The sequence below is a fragment of the Haliaeetus leucocephalus genome, unplaced genomic scaffold, assembly GCF_000737465.1.
Source record: "Haliaeetus leucocephalus isolate CR32 unplaced genomic scaffold, Haliaeetus_leucocephalus-4.0 Scaffold417, whole genome shotgun sequence".
In the NCBI taxonomy this organism is placed as follows: Eukaryota; Metazoa; Chordata; class Aves; order Accipitriformes; family Accipitridae; genus Haliaeetus; species Haliaeetus leucocephalus.
This window is the reverse complement of record NW_010972853.1, coordinates 2,409,990-2,436,394: the sequence shown is the minus strand read 5'-3', so window position 1 is coordinate 2,436,394 and position 26,405 is coordinate 2,409,990. Positions and strand designations below refer to the sequence as shown.

The window sequence follows — 26,405 nt, the reverse complement described above, 5'->3', positions numbered from 1 at the left end:
AATGGATATAAATGTGATACAAATAGATACATTCAAATCACTTTTTTTAACATTCCCAACTCGCGGCTTCAGGGAAGGTTGTGGAAGCTTCAGAAAAGAAATGAAGAATAAATGGATCTTCAAGTATGTGGTTACTCTGGTTCAAGGACTGAAACTTGCAAATGGAAACATTTTAAGGACTATTTTCACTATTTTTACTTCTCTAGATAAGGTTTTAGCACAAAGTCATAAGTTACTTAACAAGAAGCAATGCCAGCAATGACTGAAGATAAGGTTGGTATTCCAACATTTGTAGTTTTCTTCTTTTTACAGCATTTTCTTCTGCGCCTATACGTGGGAATGATCATACACAGTGGGCCATCTGAGTCCCATTCAGCCAGGGATAATCCTACAGTGACCTTCAAACACTACAGCAACTTTTGTATCCTGGCTAGCTGGTAGCAAAACCTTGATTGTACACCTCGATGTGAAACATCATTCAAAAATTGGCTGTATTCAGATAAATGGAAGAATAGACTGGCCTCTTCCAAATGCTAATTTCAAGACTTCCAACTACAGAAATTACAACGTTAATTCTATCTTGATATTAAAATATGCTAAACATGAAACATCTTTGATCTGTAGGTAGTTATTACAGATCTGCATGACTCCAGAGATTACTAATTAACATGGAATCTTTAGCCTTTTTGATTCTTGAGTGGAAGGGTTGCACTTAAAACGTATTACAACATGGATACTGCTTAAGGACAATATGCAACTGGAATCACCCTGCATGTTCTGTCTTTGTCCTCCTCGGCTTGCCGCTCTGCACCAAGTGCTAAGGGTTGTCTGCTTTGACGCGTCTCAGTCCTGAAGATGCGCTGTTTGCCTCATGCCCCATAAAGATGGTCTTCAGGCCACAGGCAGTCTGCACATACCCTGCGCTGACCACAGAAGTGCCCAGTATAGCGACTGGATCCACCTTTTCTTCCAGTTGCCTTGGTTTGAAGTCTGTCAGCATTGGGATGGCGCGTGCCAGCCTTGTTGCGTTCGTATGGCAGCAGTGTGCAGGGTCTGCCTCAAGTCATGCTTGGGAAAGCCCTTCAGGCTGACACCTCTGCCAGCACTTGCAGGACAGGAACTATGTCTGAGAGCTGAGACTCTAGTGGGACATCTTATTTTGGAAAGACGATGCCAGGCTAAGATGGCCCAGACTTCCTGTGGCCTGCTGTTACATTCTAATACTCAGCTTCTCAAAAATAGCACCATCATCTGAACTGTTTGTGAGGTTTTGTGTTAGATAAGAAAAAGATACATTAAACCAAAACAAAAGAAACATATCACAGCTTTGTTTTCTTACATGATAACAGCACTGAGGTGTTTCCAGGTACCTGCACTTGCAGTTGACAAGGAGAAGACAAGCAAAGTAAGGGCCAGATCGCAAAAAGCCGTAAGTACTAGTTAATGCTGAAGACACATCTCAGGAAGTGCATAAAGATTCATCAGCAATCAAGTTCAATAGTTGTCTTAGAGGCAGAGTCTCCTTCTTGGGTACATTTATTTGGTATAGTTGGATGTATAGCTTTGTATTTCCCCTGAGGAACTAGGTGAGAGAGTGAGAGAGTGTCAAGTGAGGAGTCAGAGCCCAATTCAGGCTACGCTATCAAGCAGTAGACTGGGCTGACATGTAATAATCCTTATACTCTTCCTCTTACCTGACAGGAAACAAAGAATAAGAAGGAAGAGAGCAGATGTCGAAATGCTCAAGCACAAAATGGGCCAAAAATTTTATTTTTCCTTAGCTGGAAAATTGAAACTAGTTTTTAATATCAGAAAAAAGGCAAAATTGTTTTTCATTTATGCCAACACTTTCCAAACATTTCTAATAGACTTTTATCCCAAATAAATTCAGGAATATAATCCCAACCTAGTATTTCTTTTGTGAGGTTATTGTACGCATTTCCCAAAATTCCAGGTAAGAAACTCTTTGCCTAAATGCTTCGTATCTATGGTAGTCTCCTTCCTGAAGCTAGATAAAGTCAGCTGGTGTTACTCCCATGAAAAAGCTGAATTTTAGCACACTACGGGTTAGACAGGGAAGGGCATTTATGCACGTAGTCAAAGAAATCAGAGACATTTCTGGGAGAGGGGTACAACAACGCGGTCAGTGTCACAACTACAGATGAAGAAAAAGGATTTGCAGTGGGGAGAACATTTGCAGCAGCTGATGATTGTTAAAGCAGCGATCTGTTAAACAGGGACAAGGGATAGTTTGCCATAGCAGTATTTGGTGAGTACGTTGCAATTAAGTGCCTTAACCTCATGATGAAGAACATGATCTCTAGTAACTGTCACTCCTGAATGGTTTAGCAACCCCTTTGCCTTCCTAAAGCCAGCCCGTCTCAGAAGACAAAGCGCTGCATTTGTACCCTTCAGCATGATACTCTCAGCAGCTGAACTTCTCTATTTACTCAGAGTGAAAAAAATCCACATTGTTGTTTCTTCTATGTTTTCTTTTATGGAATGTTTTTAAGGGTTTTTTCAAACTTGACTTTTGTTTTCTAGTAAGTCTATCCCAGCCTCCACCCGGAAAGGTGAGTCCCCATGCTGGATTTAAACTCAGCATTGAAATGCAGACACTTCTTGGCTAATTCATGGGGACGAAAAGCCTGTGGGTTTTGCAGATGTTACAGCCTCATGATTGCTCCTAGTTGCGTGTTTTCTGAAAGGGCTTAGTGACTCATATTCAGCATTAGATTAAGACCTGCTCAGTGCATTCGTGCCATATTGCACACAAACTGACAAAGCTCTTGGAATAGAAAGCCTTCAAAAGGGCAATGCACAGATGCTCAGTAGCTCTCTAGTGGTCAGACTGGCCTGGCTGGGATTACTTGCTCCATCCCAGCACTGTACAGTGACAATCAACAGGCTTTGTCCCTGTGCAAGGACTTCTGCATTTGCATGGACCCAATTTGGATTTAAAAATAGAGGCAGCCAACTTAATTTTTGCAGAATTAATTCACAAACAAAACCGAAACCTGATTATACACCAGTAACTCCACAGGTAATCTGAACATACCAGAGAAAACAAATGCACTGGCATGATCTTGATAATCAGGGATTCAAAAGTAGACATAAACTAACTTCAAGAAAAGTATAAGAGAAGATGGTAGGTAAATATATATCTGTGCAAAAACTACCTTAGAAACAACAGCAGGGTAAGATCTCACAACCCTGAGTTACTCCTTTTGTAGGTGCAGAACGCTGCCAGATTGAGAGTCATATCCAGATGCATTTGCTTCTACTAAAAAAAAGAATCATAGTGCAATACTGACATGTTGCCAGCCACTGGCATACAAAAAAAACTGTCCCACCGGACTGACAAGAAAGCATGCAAAGCAGCTTTTGTCAGTACCTGACATTCTCCTCATGGATTTTACTGTGGCCCAGGATGGTCTGAAAGAATGCCATTACCAAACAGAAATCAGAAAGATCAGCAAGACAAATGAGAGTTAGCACATCACGGATGTAAAGCTTTTTAAAAACAACCTAACACATAACAACATAACACATTATTACCTGTCTGACAAGAGCATTTCCTAACTGTGATGTTCGGCTGTTGTGGCAAAGTAACCAGTGACTTCATCATTTCGAAACATTGTGCTGTTTGGAGCACAAAGGGGGACACAATTCTGCAACCATGTGCAGACCAGATACTGGGCCAGGAGAAGCCAGCCCAGATGTTTGCAGACACAACTTCCTACACTGGCTGTGGCTGGTACCAGCAGGAGAAGGCAGCTTCTGTGGGAGTACTTGTGAAACTGCTGAGGAGACAACAAAATGCCAGAAACTTCCCTGCGTTGTGTGGCCTGTGCACTTTTGGATAATTATTTATTTTTTTTTAAGTCTCCCCTTGCAAAAAAGTGGCCAATAGCTCACATCTCAGGAAGAGAGAGTATAAATGCATGGCAGGTAGATAACGATCCATCTTCCAAATACTCCCCCAGCACCCACAGTGTTTGCGGCAAGAAGTCCCACACTTCCACAGTGTGAAGCAGTGTCTCTTCTGTTTTGTGCTGAAACTGCCATCTCCTAGTTCTGTTTGACGCCTCTTAGGCTTTTGCGTTGGAGCAAACAAAGAGAAGTCACCCTCACTTTGCCACCCATAGTTTTATAGATGGCTATCATCTGGATTAAGGGTCCTAATCTATGTAGTCTGCCATTTGTGGTCATGTTCCATCTCCAAGTGTCCATAAATCTGATCATCCCTGTCGCTCCTCTTTGCACCCTTGTCAGTTTTACTGTATTCTGTCTAAGGCAAGGAGACCAGAACTGCACACAGTATTAAAAGGCACCACTATTTCATGTAACCACAAAATGATGACTTCTGTTTGCTCTCTACTTCCTCATAGTTAATTTTTTTTCTTCAGTGCTTCTAACCAATGTGTTTTTATGGGTCTTAAAGTACAGATAACCTTAAAGTCTCATTCTTAATTGGTAGTAGTCAACCCTAGAACAGTAATTATAATGACAGTTCAAGAAAATGTTTTCCTCATATGCACCATTTTACTTTTATCTGTGTTGAATTTCCTCAGCTGTTTTATCTCACTTCCACTCAATTTTGAGCAATCCATCTGCAGTTCTTGGTCCTGGTAAATTAGTATCTTCCTTTAATTTACTTGCCTTTAATTTAATCTGATAATGGAGACTTCATTGATTACTTCAGCTGAGAATCTGTTCAATACAGTGTGAAAAGACCTGCTTTGGTGTCTTGACAGCTATGCTATAATATTGATACTTTACCTTATTATGCCTGATCTTCTCTTGTGGTTTATTACTAGCTGGATTGCCTGTTGGTGCTGACAGGCTTTTCACCCGTGCTCTTGTTTTAGGATGCCATTCCGTTACTTTGGATAATTGCCAGCTGACCTAATAAATCCCACCTAAGGCAAGACCACCCTCATGCATACATGGAGAAGCTGCAATGAAAAAAAACGGGCTTAATATTTTCCTATATCTTTCTCATATTTGGATGAGGATGCTGGAACAGGCATGTTCATGATGAAGATTGGTGGGCAGTCTCTTGGGATGTGGCTCTGCAGAGCCCCATGGTAGGTGCATGTGCTGCACTCGAGGGAATTAGCTCACAGGAACATGTAGGCAAGTGAACTGGAGCCAATGCTGATTACAGCCAGTTGGTTGTGGCATACTATGCCTTTCTGCAAGCACAGCCTGTCAGGGATTTTGTGCCAGCGCTAGGTAGCTATTCGTCACTAAAGGTATTGAATAATGAAAATTAAAATGGCCTGAGCACTACTTGTCTGCTAGTCTTTCAGGAGGAGAGAGGTACACATGCAGACGCAATGCTACTTGAACCCATCTAAATAAAAGACAGTTAGTTGGCACCGTACATCCATGACTGACTTTCTGTAATTTACTCCCTACTGGCCAAATCCAATCAATTTGCCCAATGTGCTATGAAAAGCCAGGGAACAGAGTAGAAGACAGGATTTAATATGCTTTTGGCAGTCTGTGTTGCTAAGGAATCATGCTGTTGCCTTCTCCATTAACTGGCGTTTTTCTAAGAGGTGGTAGCTAGGGTTAGATTAAAACAACAAAAATAACAGTTTTTTGTTAAGGGGTGGGATAAAAAGCACACACACAAAGGAGCACAGACAGGATGGCAGGTGGGCAAACCCAAATAAGATCCGGCCCCAGCTACTCCCAGGCCCATCGCAGGAGCCATCAGCCCATCAAAGGCCCATCACCACAAACCCAGAGGAGCACAATGGCAGGCAGGAACCCAGGTTAAGTTATAGGGATGCCCTGGCTGGACCCCTCCCAGGGCTGTCGCAGGAGTGCCTCAGCCCCTGTCCAGGTGTGAAACCCATCAACATGAGGCAGTGGGAGGGCTCTCACAACCACCTTTTGGATTATGGGAGGTTACTGCCCAGGGGTGTTGGACACATTATGGGATGCCAGGGAGGGGGGGAAGCATTTTAGGATTGCACAAGATTTATGGGATGTTTAGGAGAGGAACCAAAAGTGGTGAAAAGAATGAGTGTAGGGGATTTGGGGGGGAACAGATGTAGGAAAATAGAGGGATAAAGGGATAAAAAGGGCTGGTCAAGTGTAAACAGGTATGCTTGTTTTGCCATGCCCTGTGCCCTGCCCTATCACCACAGTCTGACCTGTCTTAATAAATGTCATTTCTAACTCTTTTCTGGGTGAGGAAGAGGCAAGACCATGGGAGGAGCTAGCTACCCGGGGGACCAGGGGAGTCCCAGACGGCTGCTGGAGAGACTGTGGGGTCTGCAGGTCACATGAGACCCATTTGTGTGTGTGGAGGGGTGGGTGCATAGGTGTCTCCAGGGGAAGGCACCTGGAAAGACCAAGGATCCAGGACCACCTACTGGGTGGACTGTGTGTCCAAAGCCAGCTACTGCAGAGACTACAATGTGTATGTGTGTGTGTGCACGTGTGTGTCTGAGTGAGGTTTCTGTATTAGCGACAGGAGTGAGGTTGCAGCCTCAGGGGCTCATATGGCCAGGTGCCAGCAGCTGGGGAGACTGGGATCCGGGGGCCAGATACTGGACAGAGTGAGTGTCTGAGCCCAGCTGCTGAAGGGATCCACATTATATACATGTCTGTATTTCCCACTAATGGACCTTCATCCCGATCAGCCAGAGAGGGTGCGGCCATTAGTGCTGTCTGTGTTTGTGTGAGTGCTGCACATATATGTTGTGTATGTGCATTTGTGTGTTGTACCTGCTGGGAATAGGTGCTCAGCCTTATTATTGCTTGGACCTGGGGGCATAGAGCTGCAGCAGCCTCACTTCTGGATACTGGATTCGCCCCACGCCCCACACCCCTCAAAAGCCACACAAAACGTGTCTCAAAAAACTGATAGCAACATGTCTTACAATAGCTGATGCATTACCCTGAGGCTGGGAGATTAAATATATGTCAACACATTAGAGTGATTAGTGATGCAGAGGCACCTGAGCTAGCTAGCACTGCCCATGCCAGAACATGCACATGACAAAACACAGCATCATATAGTAATGCTGTCATAGGTGTGAAAATGTTATTACCCTGCACTACAAGAGTCCTTGTGGCTCTACTGCTTCCTAAGACCATCTTAGCTCAGACTCTCCTTCCTCTGACATCTGCATACCACACTTACTGCACAGTCCAAACAAGGGCTGAGTGTATGCAATATCAATTCCGTTTCAACCAGCCTGGTGCTCAGTCATGGCCTGAACTGTGTCCAAGCACCAGGCTGAGTTGGAAGGAACAGTGTTATCACATAAGGTGAAAAAAAGGAGCTAACATCTTAGGCTGATTATGACATCACCTGGCTGATCTAAAAGGTTACTCTGGCAAAAGAATGTATAGAGAGAAGCTAAAATTTAACCAGAGCAAGACACATGAATACAAGCTCCATTTTAAATTGTCTCATTAACACCCAGGCCGGGGCCCTGAGTGCACCAATAGGCTTTAATTGCCCTGACCAGCCTCACCTGGGATCTCCACCCCATACCCTCTGCCCATGGGTCTGGAAGCTATACTTAAGCCCTGGCTTGGGCACCTAGTTCTTGTTTGAGAGAGGCTATAGGTGTATCTATTGGCAGCCCTGAGTAGATTTCCTGGGACATCTGTTTACAGTTCTGTCTCCATTCCTGCTTCCTGCTACTCCTGACTGGACTCCTGGAACAGAGTGCAGGCAGCCTGTGCTGCATGGACAATACCTATGCAAAAATCTCTGATGTTATCATGCCCTTAATTGTGTTCATGTTACAGGTGAATCCATGCTACCTGTTACCACTATGCCCTGATGCAACCAAGAAATGGAATTGCTGCCAGGACTGGTGAGAGCACAAACCAGGTGATGTATTGTGATGCTAGCAGTGATGGGGCTGAGTTCTTCCAAACCACCCTGCCTGCCTGTTACAACAAAGCTTGCTGCCTCACATACACGCATTCACGTACCACTTCTCTTCATATCATCACTTCTTAAAGAACCTCAAGCAGGGAAACTGCATCATCAAGACTGTGCCTGATGCTGCTGCTGATCATGGGTTTCTAGTGCTGCGAGAATTCCAACAGGCTCTGCAGAAGGGACTAGCACGCTTGTGTCCTCTCTTAGTTATACTCCTCTCTGTCAGAAATGGCTTAACCTAAGCGAAACAAGGTATGAATGGGAAGTAGAAGTCTACTACATCTATTTTTTTAAAAACCCAGTGGCTGGGTATTTCTATTCTTCTTGGCATTCTGCCACTTACTGAGCAGTCGTGAACAAACCATTTGACTTTTGTATCTACTTAGGTTAATAGAAATTAGCTGTTTAAAAAAGACTTACAAAATGTAATTAATGAGTAGCCTTGATTTTTTTTTTCCCCTCAATAAGTCAATCAAAATTATGTTATCTATTCTCCAGCTTTTGTGTTAAAGTCAGCCTGGTCAGCTGCTGGAGAATTTTTACTTCAGAGCATCTCCTAAGTCCTGCCCTCTTCTTGACTCCTGACAAAAACATATGTGATCCAAGAGGTGCAAAGATAGAAGTCACTATCTAGCACTGAGAACAGCCCAAGGGTTTCTACTGTTATTTGCAAAGTAAAGTATGTCACTATGCTCATGTAAAAAATACATCAATTAAAAAAAAAAATATTATCTTAACGGTGGCAAAAATATACAAGATTGCTTATAAACAAGAACATACTGAAGTATAGAATAGCACATGCAAACTAGTGTTTATAGATTCACAGGCCCTTTTTCCTTAAATAAATAGTAAAAGATAAGTCAAAAGCTGTGGGAAAGCCTTACTAAGTTCCCCTTTGCACTTGAGATTGCATGTTGTTAAAAATGTGTGGTTTGGGGTTCTCCTCTTTAGTAGTATAATAAAGCCTATCATTAAGTGTTATGTTTGTTTCTTTTCATAATCATCGGGGGAGGGGAGTAACATATAAGCCTTTTTATCTCTATTCCCTTTAACTTATAAATTCATTTTTGTTTTGTGGATAGGCAAAATGAATAACAAGTTTGATTTTAAAAGCATCAGTTCAAGTCAGGCATCCATTATGGGTGACCTTCAGAGACTTCTTAACCAAGGAGAATATGCTCCTTTTACCTCTGCTCCCATCTTCGAGAGCAAGTTTGTCCAGGTAAAAAGTCATTCAAATGAAATCATCTGGCATGCTCAAGATAAAACTGCTTGCAATGATTACCTTTTTTTTTTTCCTCAGCTCAAGAGGTATTTCTCATTCATCTGTTCTCACTATTCTTATTCTCTGTTTACTGTGTATACATATGGATATGTTTCCTTTCTCCTATAGACTCATTATGCTCCCGCTTTAAAGGCAGTAGTCCAGAAACCCAGCAACAGCAATGCTGCAGATTAGATAAAGAGGACAATGAGTGATGTTTTCACCCTTCCTTGTCAGCCCCTACTCCTTCCTGTAGCAACGGCTAGGACTGCTCTAGCAAATTTCTGGTTCTGTGCTATCTCATTAAGGTTTTTTAGCTATCAATGTCAGTTCAACCTAGCCTAAATGGCAGCCAGCCTTTCCCAGGCAATCTCCCCCCACTGGCGGCTTCTAGCATCCTTGCAGGCAATATCACTACCCTGCCTGTCACTTACCCTAAGCACTGGCCCAAGAACCCTGCAAGACTCTGGCAACAGTCTGTGCTCCTACAATACTGCATTCACAGTGTGTCTAAAATACCTGAATTCTATTTACATGGTGTATCCCAACAGTGTTTTTCATAGGGATTCATTACCTCACTTTGTGATAATTGCAACATCCTTTGGTCTTGCCTTAATTCAATCTTGCATTGTTGATACACATGCGGAATGTTAATTAGCTATGAGAATCCATTTTCAAGGTAGTGTATGATTTATCCCTGCTTTATTTTTCAGACCTCATTTACTATCAAGGAGGCAGTTCCCCTAACCAATCAACCCAAGAAAACAGCTCCATCACTGACTCATTTACATTAAAATGAAACAACAACAACAAAAAGCCTTTGATCTCTTTTTACATACTGTCTCTCACAATTGGGAGGAGATTCTACTAGATATTCACAAATTTAATGCATTACCCTCCCTCAAATTCCTTCTTAGGACACACTTTTTCTCTGATGCCTATCAAAACCAAACCCTGACAATGGTACACAACATGTGATTTGATCATACTTATCAAGTTATTCTTATCTCCTTGTATTTTCTCACTTTTTCTGTAATTTCCTGTCTTACACATAAATTACCTGGGATATTTTTCCATTTTCTGTTTGTACAGCACCTAACAGGATCCTGGTTCATAACCAGATCTCATTAATATCACAGTAATGCTGACAAAGACAGTGAATCATCAGAACAGAGTGCTTCTTCCATCATGTTTACACTAAGAGAAATTCAAGATAATGGTACTCAAGAGGTTTCTGACTGTAGCAATCAGATACCCAATGATTTGGACTACACACAAGAGTGGTTTCCCGTCCTCCTTTATCCTTATTCAATTTCTTTCCTTTCTTTTCATTCATACACATTCCTGTCTCATTTTTCCACATTTCCCTCTCTCCTCACCAACCCAGTACATAAGCTCTAGGGCCCCCAAGCCAAAACACCATGAAATGTATTGGTGACATATTCTCTGAGAGATCATATGGCAAATGTCAGTGTTGATGGGGCTTTATTTTTTTTTTTTTGTTCAGGTTAATCGAAGAGGGGAACCGATTTCTGTCCATAACCGAGCCAGCTGCGTGACCATCGGCATCTGTGCTGCCGATCCCACTTCACCAATGCCCAATGCGATGCTGGTAGCACGCGAGGTGCCTGTGTCCCCACAGGAAAGTACGACAAACTTCTGGAAACTCTCAGAGCAGCCATCCCACATGGAACAGCTAGCACTTACCAGGTGAGTTAGCACTAAGAAGGGTTAAATATTTCTTTGAAGACTAAATAAGGAATATGAATGTATTTCCCATTTCCATGCAGTGTTTTCCTTATTTTTAAGGACCAGTTCATTAACAGACCTCGTATTTGCACCAGGTCTTTGTCCCAGCACTAACATCACAAAGTTAAGAGAAACACTTAATTTTAAGTACACACCTTTAGGCCCCACTCCAGTCATCATTTCAGGCCAATGCAACCCACGTGCATATAGATAGATGATGACTACAAATACTTAATAAACCTTTCTCTAAATTTATCAGAAGCTGAAAGCTGGTAGGAAGATTAGGGGTAGAGGATTCTCAGGGAATAAGGCAGTGGAATAAAGGCGTTGTAGAGAAGCCAACTTCCTTTGCCTCCCCATTCTGTGCACTGCTGCCCAGCATTTCTTCCACAACCATCCAGAGGCACTCAGAAGAAGAGTGTCCAAATCCATTTGGCAGCTTTTTCCTATTCCAGTTTCTCACTTTTAGTTTTACTCTATCTGTAGGTCTGACAGACACAATATATTCTTTGAGAGGAATCTCCACTTGTGCTTAATGATGAGTTTCCCCTTTTTTTTTATAGGTTCTTCCCCTTGAAGTTTGTGGAACTCTCTGTCCACAGCACAGATAAGCATCACCTCATGTTAAAATTAGTAAATGGCCGTTCCTATTATCTAGAGCTCTGTGCCCCACCAGACCAGCAACAACACCTATTCCACCTGTGGCTGCAGCTCATCTCTCTCCTGAAACCCCCAGAAAATACCAGCAATACTGAAGTCAGTGTAAAATGCAAGGATTTTGGCACATGTCACAAGACAGCTCCCAGCCCAAACAACCCATCAGAAAAAGTGAGTCTTTAGCAAATAGATATCAAAAGTTCAAGCTGACCAATCAGAAAGTATCACTTGTGCCAATATTCTCTACTATCTCTCAAGTCAAAGTTTTTGTGTGCTTTGAAGGAGCTACAGTTCTATTTATCAAAATAATTGGCTTGTAAACTCCCTACAGAATTTCAGGGCAATGGGAGTGAGGATGCTAGATGCACCATACCCATGATAAATTTTTGTGAATCGATAAATAGCATACTACTTACTGTTCGGTGTTTAGTTTTCCCTCATAGTTGGGGTATGTTCTTAAATGGCTCTTTTCGACTGAATTCCACAACCCACTGAGAAAAAAAGCAGAGAAGAAGGAAAGATATGGCACAGCTGAGACCCATGCAGGGACTGACAACTAATAAGCAAAGAGGGAAAAGGCATTTGATGCATTCAAAGGACAGAAAGAGAAAGTTCTTCAGGGAAATGCTAGAGCAGGCAGCCAGACAGGTAGAAGCCAACTGCTTTCTGTAGCAAAGAAAGAAACAAGGAGAACAGTAAGGGTCAGCAAAAATGGATCGGGGGGTCCTAAAGAGAATATCACATACAGAAATCTCACTAAAGCACACAAAGGACCTGTTACCTTAGAGTCACACTTAGGAAGGAACTTGGATGGTTAATGATGCTGCTCAACATTATCTGAAGCTATTTCCCCTAAGTTCCAAGCAGAAAACATTTTGTCAGCACAGGCATTGATGGGTCTTTAGTTCCCACTCAAGCCAACCCAGCCCTCAGCCAAGCAGAGGCACATCCACAGGGAGATGAAAACACAGTCACATGGCCAGTGCTTGGTGCTGCCATGTACATCTCTTCTCTGCACTCAGGAGCTCCCACCTTCTCGCTGGCCATGGGTAGCAAAGAGAAGGAACATCTCTGTGTACATACAGCGGAAAAAATACAAGGGAGCTAGAAAAATATAATTTTGGAGAGTGGAGAGAACTGTGAGAAATGATCCTTTCAAGAAAAATCAGTGATGAGGTAAAGGGATGACTGCAGAAAATCTAGGGGGAAAACTAGCATATTCAGATAGATTTGCAGAAAGTGTAGGACTTGGATTTGGCTGAAAAAATCTGCACAGCCACATCCACAACCATACTGGTTAAGTCAAGAATGCATAGATTGTGAGAAAGTAAATATAGGATTTATAAAATTTCTTAATTGATATTTTCCTGCTTCAACTATCCCTACATAGCCACCTTTCTTCTGGGTTTTCTGCTTTCTCTCTTACCTGACTAGATCCTTGTACCAACAACTTCTGGACATAAGCTGGCCTGACATGAATGTCAGCTCCTGCATATACAGCAGATGTTACTAGTGATTCAATATACTAACATAATGATCCAGACCTAGAATCTCTATTTTTCTTTGCAGAAGAGACACCTTATTTTTCCAGTCACATGTTCATCAGTGTTTCAATACCTTGAGGTGTTGGCTGTCACTCACTATTGACTTTTCTACTGACAGTTTTTAAGTTTGGATTTTCCTTTGCATTATTACATCCCCCCTGCTCTCTTCCTGTTTAGATAGGAAGCTGTCTGCACGTGAGAGACTTACCTCATGAAACTCCCCGCCTCAGCTACTTGAAAGCAGGAGGCTTAGAAAGATTTTAGTAGGGACCGATTTCAAAATCTGGACAGGAGGGAGAGCAAAGATCTTATCTCAGCTTCTGAATATGAGCAAAAGAGGAGAATAACCTGGAGATAAAGGAGTTCTGAACATGAACTAGAAGCAGAGAACTTGGAGGTGAAGCCACAAACAGCTCTCAGAGGTTAAGCTTTGTGACTATCCCTTGATAGACTGCTTAGTCACTTCTAGCCAAAGCTGTAGGCCAATAATCACCAACAAACCAATAATGTAGGAGAAACAGTAGTCTCTCTTCTAGATAAATATATCACATTTCCTATGGATGGTCTGTCGGACACCACTTTATAGCAGAATATTCAATATATAGGGGACTACTATATAGGAAATTATCTTATCATAATGTTCCAGCTGTGCTGATGAGCTCTGTGCAGAGCTCTGTTTTATGTCATTTGCTACTGCATCTGTTAATCTTTCCTTTTTCCTTCAAGAAGGATGACCCACAAGATGTGCCTAACCCCAAAACAGAGGAGGAAGAAGTTACTAAACAAACATCCTCCAACCAAGTTCCCCTCTCAGGCACCGTGGGTCCCACAGAAGAGAGTGGAAGGAAAGGGGAAGTCTTCCACAGCTCCCTGAAACCAACCAGGCAAGAAACCACCATGCAGTCAAAGAATATAAATCCTCTGGATACAAAGAAGAGCAAAAGCACAGAAAAGAGGAAAACTAGTAGGTATGTTTGGAAAACAAATTTAATATGTTTAGTTTCTGCTGCTGACTGTGAGAAGTAAAATGTATCATATTTTTGTCTTCAGAAAATATATTATTGCAACACCTTTTCAGGGTTACTGTGATTTTCCTAATGCTTTAATGGATTAGGAAGCTGAAGATTACAAGGTGGTGTTTCCAAGCATCCAGACTTTGGTTTCTCAGATATTTAGGGGCTTTTGAAAGACCATTTCCCCTGCCCACCCTCCCACCACCTGGGTTCACAAAGATGGGCAATCAAGCAAAAGTGCATGAATGTTCAGTGACTTAAGTGGTCTCTATGAATGCTGAAGGCTCTGCATACAGGCAGCTTTGACTTAGAAGCCCAGCATATGAGGGAATCATATAGCATGGGGCAGACTCAGTGTTTCCTTTCTGTACAAAATCAGCAACATGTCCTGGCACCAGAAATCTGTCTTTTCTATATCTTCTGCCATATCTACCCTGGCTTGTGCAGAAAAGGAGCAGATTTTTTGTCAGTGGTGTTACACAAACTAGGCAAGCAAAAGTTAGATGGCAGAAGGAAATGAAAACTCTGTCACTTACATAAACATCTGCATGACAACAAAGAGCAAGACTTCAACATAATCACTTCTCAAGCTACACCTAGGCATTAAGTCATGTGCTCAGATGTGTGCTATGTTCATATGTGTCATATATAAGGGCAGTCTATAATGCGCAAATATCTCTGTGTTAGTGTGCCTGTGCTTCAAAACAAGGCTTATTACATCATTTAGCAATACATATTTCTACTGCAGACAGAAAGAGATTAAAATAGCACCTATTTAATACTGATTCTGGTATAAAATGATATTACTAGGGTAAGACTTCTTCCTGAGTTTGTTGGCAATGGCATAATGTTTTTTTCCTGAACTACTTTTTTTTTAGGATAAATACAACAAAGCAAAAAAGTGGAAAAAAATTACAGACTTCAGGTATGGCAGTTTTTCTGGTATTTACTCACTTCCCCATTGCTATTCCTAATTCAATGATAGATGAGAGAAGCTGAAACTTCATGAGCTGGGTGTTCTTTAGAACAAATATTCCTATGTCCACATTGCCAATAGATCAGCACATGTATGGCCAAATTATTAGAAGGTAGCCTGTGCTCATTCCCTGCTGTGATTGCATCTCACCTTCCAGGGTTCAGTGTCAGGTTTCTTCTAGAAAGGCCTTGACGTTTGACTTGTTTGGCTGATGGCAGCAATTGCAACTTCACTGCAAAATCAGATAAAATACAGGATGGTGGCAAGGGCAAGAAAGCTGCAGGCCTAGGACAGTTCAATGAGATAATGTTGGCCCATACCTCCTCTGCCAGTGTGCTGTAAGGTTTCCCAAAACCCCATGTCTGAGCATGAATTTACCTCCAGATACTGAGTCTGCAGTGTCCTCAAGCATGAGGTCAGGACTTATGTTACAAGCAGAATGTGGACATGTTTTGGAGCATTCTCCACAATGTCATGTTGGGATTAGCATTAGCATCCTTTCTGACATCCTGCATTTCTGCACGAATCTCTACAGAATATCCATCTGGAACAAGTAGGCACCTAAAGCCAGTCCTTATTAACGTTCACAGTTCCCCTTGTTTATACTTCTCCACTTGTTGTCAGTGATTAAACACTGTTATCTATGCCTGCCAAGGAATGACAAAAAACGGAGCCACTTAGCTTATTGATGCCTCTTACTTTATGTCTAAAATCATGATCATTCTGCATGTGAGTGAATCAGTCTCTTGAACAAAAGCTTTTATGGTCTTCCTCCCCATACTTCTCCATTTTGCTAAGTCACAAAAGTTTGAATGAGCTCTTGTTCAATCAACCTCAATTTTTGTGAACATGATGCTACTTACTGTGTGCTCCTCTTTGTAGCTGGCTGGTGGGCTGCATGCAGTACATTGTCCTACTTGCCAGGTGGTGATCTTAAAGTGATCTACATGACCTGAAAGGAAAAGTATTTTGTTTTATGATGTGCTCTCATTTAACTGCTTTTCTCAGTTTTTCTGTGTGCACACATCTCTTTGTCCACTAATACACATCTATCTGTCTGAAAATCTTGTTGCATCTGTCTCTACAAACACTTTGGTACATGAATCATTTTTAATATCTCATTGTTATGTTCTTTTTCACTCTCTTCCTCTCTTAACAGCCATTCATTTAGAAATGGTGGTACTGACAGAGAGCAATGGGCTATGAGGAGATATAAATTAGTACATGCTCAAGAACTTATTTCAGCGCTCCACATTAAATGGAGACAAATAATGACATATTATTTAATCAGCAATAACAAATTTGTGCAAAGCACTAGATTAATTATACTCTCATTTCAAATTCATCTCCTGCATTTTAAAATAGTCTGTGACATACATATAGTGCCAAACACCTAAATTATATTCTACTGGGCCTTAGTGCTACAGTATTGTATTTCTTGTGATTTTATCGTGAAAACTGTAATAATAGAGAAGTAGTGAAGAAATCGGAACAGAAATGCTTCATATATTTTCCTGTTACACACATACAACCATAATATCATTCAGAAAAAAAAAAAACCCAAAAACAAACCTGTCTTGACAAATCCAGCATTTGGATTTGTTGCATTGAGGGAAGGGCACCTGCCTATTTATTTCAGTTTTGTCCCCATTTTCTATTCTATATAAACCATTATTTTTAGATATTAATTTTGTAGCAATATCTTTGCAGTGTATGTTCTATAGGGAAATAAAAATAGCTGATTGTCTTTCCTGTTGTTTTCTTTGTTACCATCTTTCCTTCTCTGTCTATTGCTTTTTCCCAGTCACTCACAGCTTCTCAGCTTTCCCTCTGATCAGCTTTCCTGTTCATTTTCTCTAGCTCTAGATCATTCTTTCTCTCACTTTCCATGTTCTTTCAACTCTACTCTGTGCCTCTTCCTCTTTTTAAATGGTACCTTCCTCCAAAGATGTATTCCTCCTCCTGTGCAATTGTGTCTCCCCTTTTTTCCTTCATTTTCTGATCATGCTTCTCCCAGTCTGCATTCTACTATCAATTCCCAAATTTGCCATATTGAGGCAAAGGCAGCACGTGTTCTTCCTGGCCTTACTTAGACCTGCAGATTCCGTTGTCTTCTCAGCCTGCTGATCAGCTTTCAGTAGAGAATGGAAGTGATCTTCACATACCCCCAGGCAGCTGAGAAGTATGACAATATTATGTCAACTGATACCAGCTATGCACCGGCTTTTCACGCCTCTCAGGTGTTCTGCAAGACTAAAGATGATTTCTGCTGCGAGGTGAGTAGGTAAGACAGCTTGTAGGAGTGACTGAAGGAGAATAGCATGGGAGAGACTAGGAAAAGGCCGGTTTGGAATACAGAGCACAAATTCTAGTAAACTCCCCACAAAGGCAAATCAATTCTCTCTGGTCATCTTTCTTCCTCTGTGGTTCTCAGTGTATGTTTATCTTCTCTGTCCTTTTCTCTCTTTTGATTCCTTGTGCTTCTTTTTCTCTTTCATTCTCTACTTTAGTGTGCTGTTTTCCTCATGGTCATCATGTTTCTTTTCAGGAAATCAAAAGAGTGGCAGTAAGTCAAGTAGGCTGCTTCAGGTAATATCCCAGGTGATCAGTCAGTAAGAAGTAATAAAAGAAAATAAAGCAAAGCATCCCAGACATCAGATGCAGTTGGAACAAGGCAAAGATGTACACACAGAAGAAAAAATTCCCCTGCAGACTTCAATTCCATTCATAACTTCTTACTATTGTACAATTAACTATTACTGGAATACAAACTCTATATTCCTCTGTATCAGTTCACAACTCACAACAACAAATAAATTTTGATCCTTGGCAGTGGAATCCACATTTTTAAGTGACCGAGACCATTTTTTCAGGGAGAAGACTTGTAGAGTTTGCAGCAGAAGGCAAAGAAATAGACACTTGAATTAACTTTATAATACCTGACTATGGTTCACATTTTTATATAGAGTCAGGAAAGCTTCTCATGCAAGAAATTTCAGAACATTGCAGAGGGACAAGTGATAGAGAGCAATATCATGTAGTGGGCACAAAGTCATACTAACACAGGTTTTATTTCTGCCAGTGAACTTCTAGATGAATGTGGGCAAATCACTTTTCCGTTTTTCTTCCTCAGCTTCTTCATTTGTAGAATGAGGATAGCCAGACCTCTTTTGAAAATCACCATGTAATGTATTAATGAGAATCATTATATAAGGATTTGGTATTGTTGTTACTGTTGTTGTTATTATTTAGACACTATAAATATTACTATCCTATTGGAATACTGGACAGCATTTTTGACAGAACATACTTGCTGCACTACAAAGCATTTTGCATTAAGCAAACTAAATATCTGCTGCTGCTCTTGCTACCTGTCGCTGGGACATTTCTGTGTAGTTTACAGCATGTGCAATATTTTACTGAAGTTTTGAAGCATAAGTTCTGCACAAGCATAGCTAAGCATCGGAGATGGAAGACTCAGTATGCTTTCTGCCAAATGAGCACAGAGGACATACATAATTAACAACTTCCAAGACAAATGCCAATCTAATGTTCCTTGAGAATATAAATTAACTGAATACTCTTTGAGGGCAGCCCATATGTAATCAGATTCCAGCCTAGGATGCCATAAGAAACAAGTGGTGGCAAATTCAAATTCTAAATATCACCCAAAATGTGAACAAGAGTGAAATACCATTCAATATAACTAGAAATTCCAACATTATTTTCCATGGTGAAAAAAAATTTCTAGATTCTGTTTATCAAAAGAGCAAAGTAGCAATTACTGACAAGAAAGAAATTTTTAGGTGGTCCCTGAGAAAATGGTTGTACAGCATATTTTCTGCTCAAGCAACAGTCAGTACTTGAATGATACATGATTTATGAAGTGCTGCTGTCCACTACAAGAACAAACATAAAATACTGCAAAAATAAGGATCAGTAACAGTATCTTCACTATCATCTACAGAAAGACTGGCTGCAGATGTTTACCACCAGTAACTTCACACTAAACTTACACACTAAAAGTGAAGAAGACAAAATTAGAATTGTAGAACACTGGAAAATTGATGATACATATTTTGAACATTCTTAAGTAGAGTATACTGCACTCAAAAGCTGTTTGCTTTAATCAGAAACAATCATTTTGCTAGCACAGAGGTAATAACCATGACTGATTCCATATCAAGATATGCTGTATATACTAGGTAACATAGAATAGAATGCAATAAATTAAAGGCTTAATTAGTAATACCTCCCTCATAAGCTAAATACCACGTCTGGAGAAGCACTGCACACTGACTGTGATGATAAAGAGAAATTTAGTTTGCATGCAAACAACCTGCCAATGCATAAGGCCACCATGGATAACCTACTCCTAAGGTAAAATCCATCAAAACAAAGGGATGATCAGATGTCCAAGCACATTTTGAGAAGAGTGATTTTCAGATGCGAACCAACAGAGGTGAGTTACACTCTTTTGAATTCTCAGAGCTGAATTGTTGTTAAGTAAATGTATTTGGCCCAATTACATGCATTTGTCATAACAGAAGACAGGCTGATGAGCCAGGATGGAAGAATTAACAAAATAAATACATCCAATAAAACTTATTATGCTGCGCTAAGTGGGACACAGATGCCCACTAAAGCTCATGACAGTTGTTCTGAAGTCATTAATGTGGCAATGTGACACTAGAATAACTACAACTCTTGAGCATTGTGTTTCTCTTCACTGACTGAACAGGTGGATGGAGTCCTCTACCTGCAGAAACCAGGATCAATCTGAGACAATACGTTGTGCTGCCAAAAATAGTCAATCATCTTACATGCATGGTATCCTAACCTGTGGCCATGCTGACAGACCTTGAAGAGACAGGGTGTGACAAAGAACTGCTGCACTATGCAAATGGAACTACTATTCAGCCTCAGTTTACTGGAATCCAATCTAAACTGCTCTCAGTCAATGCTGCAAAGAATAAGCAACAGGAGTATTGTGTTTCCCAGACTACAACACTGGGAAGAAGGCTGAATTGCCTGCATTGCAAATGCAGCAAGAAGTACCTCTTAATTGCTCTGCCTGGAGCAAAGAAAAATAACTCAGCATGGATGCTTGCTGGGTTACATACCAAAACAGTCTTATACCGAGCTGATTCAGTAGACTGGTATGCAGTGTTGGCTCAACGAGCCAATACAGTCTATCAGCTCCTCTGAAAGAAAAATAACTGCTGGGAGAATGACAGTCATTGAAGATCCTGCAAGCAGTGGAGCTACCAAGCATAATGTGTTTGACTACACTTTTTAGGAAATACTGCAGAATAAAGTGGTATTCATGCCATATATTCCAAAACAATTTTTGCAACGTTCTGTCAAGATGCAGATTCATGAGAATGGTATAGAATCGGCACTGCAGCTTATAGCTTTATCCAAGGATGATGAAGACCATCCATATAGCTCCACATAGCTATATCGAAATGATTATTCCATTAGTATCAGAACAACTTCTTTCTTCCTTAAAGATGATTGTGTATCTGCTATTGCTTTCTTGGGAAAGGTAATTTAGTATACTGGTTTTGCTTATGGCAATACATGACAAGTATATTTTGGTGCTATCTTTTATAATTCATTTTCACAAAACAAGAAGCTATCTGAAAGACGTGGTAATGGAAATCTATTGGCATCTTATGCCTGTAAGGAAGACATTATGTTGGGATTAGTATGGACATCTACAAAGGGACTGGATGCCACACCTGAATTTCCTCTGTACCGTGACACTCCAGATCTAGGCATATGATGAAATGATGAATGAAGGATTTTTCTGAGCATGTTTCTTGAAGAAAAAAATGTTGGTCTCTTAATTTCGGTTTCAGAATATTTCCAATAAAACTTATGCAGTTATGGATTTAAATAAAATAGATTTTAAGCATGCTTTAAATGCTGGGGAACAACAGACATGCTGGCTGGCAGTTAACTGTTGTTACAGATGTTGTTTATAATCTGCTGAAAGCAAGCTCAAAAGCTAGAGGAATATTCAAATGAAAATGTTAAGAAGAATAATTTTGAAAGTGATTCTGCTTCATGTCATATTCAGACATCCATGTGAGTAAAGGTATAGTAGAGAATGGCCACAAATCTTTTTGTGTCAGTAATTAAAGTGTAACAGGGATGCACAAGCTGAAAACCTACACCAAACAAGACTGGTAAATAAAGCATAGTGTGCAAGATTATTTCAGTGAAGATTTAGAAAAAGGGAACAAGAAGTAGAATTATGTTGTTTATGTACATCTTACAGCTGTTTTACTGTACATTCAGTTTGCTTTCAAGAGAAAGATTTATTGCATTTCAGGTTCATAGAATATGTGAACAATATACTGCAGTGTCATACTTTTTGACTGAAAAATATATAAAGCTTAAGCTTCACACTGCAGCATTATCAGATAGCAGGGTCTCACTATTAACATAATTACCATTACTAAGCAGCCTTTCAGGGAATACAATCATACTTGGGGAGATTCTAAAAACCACAAATGTCTTATTTCATTACGACTTACCATCTAAGTATTTTCCTTAGGTGGTATCAACTGCTGAAACTTTTGTTGGTTCTGCCCCTATTTTCTCACAGCTCTGTGAGTTATATCTCATAGGTTTTTATTTCTTTACAAATACATTTACGTACATTTGTGAGTATAAGAAAAGAAGCTCCAGAGGGTAAAAAGAGTAGAAACGAAAAGTGGCTTTTGCCCTCTATTCACAGATTAAAACAAAGTAACCAAACTGTCAGGTAAACCCAGTAAAAAGTATCTGCAAGTTGACAGTAAGGCAGGTTGGCACTAAAATCCTGTTTTAACTTTGGGCTTTAGGATACATCCAACATGCAAATGGCAAGTCAGGGAAGAATACAGTGCATTGTGTTACAAATGAATAATTGTTATAAATAGCAAAGCAGGATTTTGTTTTCCAGATAGAATTAAATATGTAATTTAGGTCCTTATACATTTACTCAAGATTAAACCAAAGATGGAGAGCTGCACAGAGGAAGGCACACAGATGACTGAAACAGTACCAAAAAGATGGATGGGTATATGATCATGAGGAGGTCGTGCAAAAATAAGGAGAAACTACTCAAGGAAGAACACGAAGCAGCAATCAGATATAAAGAGCCAGGTGAAGTAATCACTAATTTCAGTATAACTTAATAGGGGAAGGGAAAGCAGCAGCAAGAAAGGTAATTTTTTTATTACCCACTATATTTCTGCACTAAAAATAGTGCCTTAAACTGTTACATTAACAACCCCACTCCAGCTTTAATTTGGGGCACCCATCTTCTGGGAATGAGTCTTATTTCCAGGCTTAAGAGCCTTCATTGAGAGATGAGTAGTACTCCCAGAATTGAGACCTCTCTTCTGGAGGTTAAGTTTTTTCTATAGCTGAACTTCTGTTGGGTTTATGACCCTATTTGTAAATACCGTGACCTTACTTGGAGTTGTACAATTTTGGATCTGAAGGATTAAGGAGTGGCAGAGGACACTAGGAGCCAGAGAGGAAGACATTTCAGCTACCCAGATGAACATGAATGCAAAATGTAGCTATTGGATAGAAAGTAAAGAACAGTTCTAGATGCTATCAAGGAATAAAACAAGACTATATTTGAATCTTTAGTATTTGTTGTCCTAGTTCAAGAAAGGCTGAAATGAAATTGGATTGCTGTATTAATTTCAAAATTCAGGGTTTCTGTTGCTGGATTGTGGAGGCCAGGAAAGAATTTTTTTTTTCTTGCTTAATGCACAGTTTAGCTTCTGGACCTTTGTATTTTGCCTTCTTTGAAACACTAGACACTGAACACAGCAAGCCTTAGTGCTGCTGTCACATTCTTTCAGATGGCAGGTGCATGTGTCCTACTTAGGGTTAAAACAATCACCACATTTGTAGTCAGGAGACATCAGATTGCTATAAATCAAACTGGAAAGACCACTGTGAGATATTGTCATTTCCCCTGCAACACAGGGAGAGTATATAGGCAAAGTCTGAGCAGGAAGGAGCTCACTTTCATTCATATTCATTTAAAGGTGACACTTAAATGTGATTGTCCAAGATATATGCTATCAATATCTAAAGGTCAAGGGAAAAATCCCTGTGAAGCTCTCAGAGTCAGGAGGAAAAGAGTCTATTTAACTAGATGTCAGACATGAAAGTAGAAAGATAAAAAGAAGACAACAATTTCTCAAAACCTTGGAGGAATAAAAGATCAAGAAGGAAAGGGTAATCAAGATAATAATATTTAAAAAAAAAACACAAACAACAAAAAACTCGCACGCACACACACACACACACAAAAAAACCCCAAAACCAAAAAAAAAACCCAGCAGAAAGGTCAAGAAAGAGGATGGAATACAGACTCTGATATCAGGCAGGCAAGGATTCTTTAGGGATTGCATAAAAAACATATTTTGACAAATAAAAAGAGATGACACCAGCTTGGAAAGGATCCAGGATGAAGTTGGAAGAGAAAGTACATCTGTTGTAGAATGGATGTTCAGTGAGTTTAGCGATAAAGAGTTTAGAGATAAAGGGGAGGAGAGTAATGGGGTGGACAGATGGGGATTACTTCTCCTCCAGCCTTCGCTGACAAGCAATGTGGCCACTGTGGCTCTTCTGACAGCATTCCTTTTTGTATAGAACCACTCCTGAACTGTAAAGCATAAATTCAGTTCTGCAGTCACATAAAAGGGAATTTTTACCTAATCCTTCCGTGATTTTTCATTCCCCCTCCAGAGGGCAATGGTTTCAAAGAAAACATTTTGTCCTATGTCAGGCTGATGCCTCAGCTTGAGTCAGAATTTTTTTTTCTTTTCCATTGATTACAATCACCCAGGTTTAGATTGATCAACAGTTATATCAGAACCTTGCTGGCAAACAGTTACACTAATTGATGGCAAATTCAATTCATCAAAAATGAACATTTTCTTTGTTAAAAAATATTTGTCTGTGGAATAAATGCATCAACCTTTAGAAGAAGATTCTTCGATAATAAATTAAGTTGCCTAAATACATTGGGTTTGTAGCTGCAAGCATGCTTTAATGTTCCCATAATCCCTGATAATAAAATCTTAGAAAAATCATGTCTGAAATCAAAATGTTCTAAGATCCAAACTCACAAAAGTTATCACTTGGATATTTCTTTTCAGTTCCTTTCTGCTTAAAGATAATAGTTGAACAAGAGATGGAACAGCATGGTTTGTAGTACTCTGGTAAGTAATTTTTCTCATTTCCTTTAAGTGCTGTCTTAGTAGATACTCATATGAAAGATCAGTCAGCTAAGACAAAACAAAGGAAGACCAAAAGCTTTGATCTTCCCAATCATCTTTCTGTTGTCCTTCCTCATCCTCCCATTCACCTTCATTCTCTCTATCTATTCTTTTTAATTTGTGTGTTTTGTTAAATTTGGGCCAAAATGTTGATTTTCTTACAGCAATTTTTGTGTTCTCAGCATACCAACAAACAGCATCCACAAGGCAAAATGAACTATCAGATCTGTCCATTTAAATTGCTAACACAATGATTTAAAAAAGAAAGGTTATCTGGGTCTTTACAAATAATGCTGCTGATCCTGTGCTCTGTTGTGAAATATTTTCAGGTATGACAACATCTTGGCCTGACAGAATATTTTAATCTGTTGGATAGAATTAGCCAAGCACGCCTCATTCAAGCACCTTATGAATGGATTTGCCAGCTGGGCAAGGGCTAATATTAGGGTTTGTGAAAGCCAGAGGGAGGAGATTGGTTACCAAAGAAACAAACAAATCTCTAAGCAGATATATCCAAGAGATATCCCAAGCTCAGTCTTAACCTGGTCTGGTATCCCCTTCTGGCAAAAGATTAAAAAATCAGCTACAGATAGAGTAAAGGAGGGAAACAGGAACTTGTGTGAATCCTTCTCTGCTCTACAACAAATTGCACAACATACTGAAGAAAATTCCCTTATCCTGGTTGAAAACCTGGCTACCAGGCAATATGCAAACTGGAGGCAATAAGATTTTCTGTGAGAGGAAGGAGAAATGCTGTCAGTTGAGGGAAACTGTAATGAGAATTTGTCAGGGGTTTTTTTTGTCTGATCATCCCAACCTTGGATGTAGAAAAGACAGTAAACTAGTGGTCAGTTTGGATGAGGATGACAACAGTGAACAGCCAACTTAACGAAACTAGCTACTTTTTGCAGCCATTGTATCTTCTAGGCAAGTATCATGTTTTGAAAGTCCTTTCTGGTTCTCAGGTCCTTTGCCAAAGCGGTTTGCAAAAAAGGTTCATGTGAACTTCCACCATTTTTCCACAGGATCTTTAGAATGGATCCAAAGAAAACATGGTATAGGGTAAAATTATAGGAAGTTGAAAGTTTGTATCTGGGTTTCACTATGGAGAATAATACAGAATTAAATGATACAGATGTCTAAATGGTTAAACTGAAGGAAGGAGAGATGGACTAAAGCAGGTATCTCTTTAGGACTTTATAGTGATCTAAGAAAGCCTTTTTTTCCGGTCTTGTTACATAGAATGTTTCTTTTAATGCCTCAGGCAATGATCTAGGCAGGCTAGCTTCAAAAAACGGGGGTGGGAATGCAGTTTTTAGCTCAAACTAAACTGCAGTGCTAAAGGTATGCTTCCCTGGTCCTGTAAAACACAGCCATGGATACAAACAACCCAGTAACACTACTTTTAAAGTCCCATTTCCTTCATTCTTCCGGACACCATGTCCTGAGCGCCTTCTGTGCCTCAGCCTCCCTTGGCTCTCCCAAAGGTGGACTCTCAGATAAGGGTAAGCGTTTTTCTTCCCACAACAGGCCCCAGCCTGGCTGGGGCATTCAAGCTGGGGCTGTGGCTTCAGCAGCGGTACGATGAGAACAGGGGGGTGACGAGGAAGGTGGAGGAGAAAGGGGCTGTGGTAGCAGGGAGCGCCCAGGGCGCACGCAGCAGGCAGCAGAAGAGCGGGCAGGAGGAGGCAGCTGGAGGTGGGAGAGGCGGACGGAGCAGGCCGCAGCCCAAGCAGGCAAGCCGGATCCGTTCCGGGCACAGGGGCTCCCGCGGTGGTGCCTCTCCGGGGCGCAGAGAGAGCTGTGGTAGAGAGACGGGACAAGACCGTGGGAGGATGGAGGCGGATCAGCAGTGCCATGCCTTCCGTATTCTCCCCAGCCTCTCAACGAGACCTGAGGTAAACCCCAGCCCGCCACCCGCGACCGCCACCGCGGCCGTTGGGGGGCAGCCCCGCCCCCCCCGGCCGGCAGAGGGCGCGCGG

At 40.8% G+C, this 26,405-nt stretch overlaps 1 protein-coding gene across 1 annotated transcript in view; it reads left to right on the top strand.

Moving 5' to 3' along the window:
• The first annotated feature begins 9,008 nt into the window (after window positions 1-9,008).
• FAM71D (family with sequence similarity 71, member D) overlaps window positions 9,009-26,405 on the top strand; it is an 18,876-nt gene continuing 1,479 nt past the window's right edge. Inside the window, exons 1-5 of the mRNA XM_010574277.1 lie at window positions 9,009-9,143; window positions 10,693-10,895; window positions 11,498-11,762; window positions 13,862-14,099; window positions 25,954-26,321. Of these exons, the coding sequence (XP_010572579.1) occupies window positions 9,009-9,143; window positions 10,693-10,895; window positions 11,498-11,762; window positions 13,862-14,099; window positions 25,954-26,321 (1,209 nt within the window). The remainder of the gene's footprint in view (window positions 9,144-10,692; window positions 10,896-11,497; window positions 11,763-13,861; window positions 14,100-25,953; window positions 26,322-26,405) is intronic.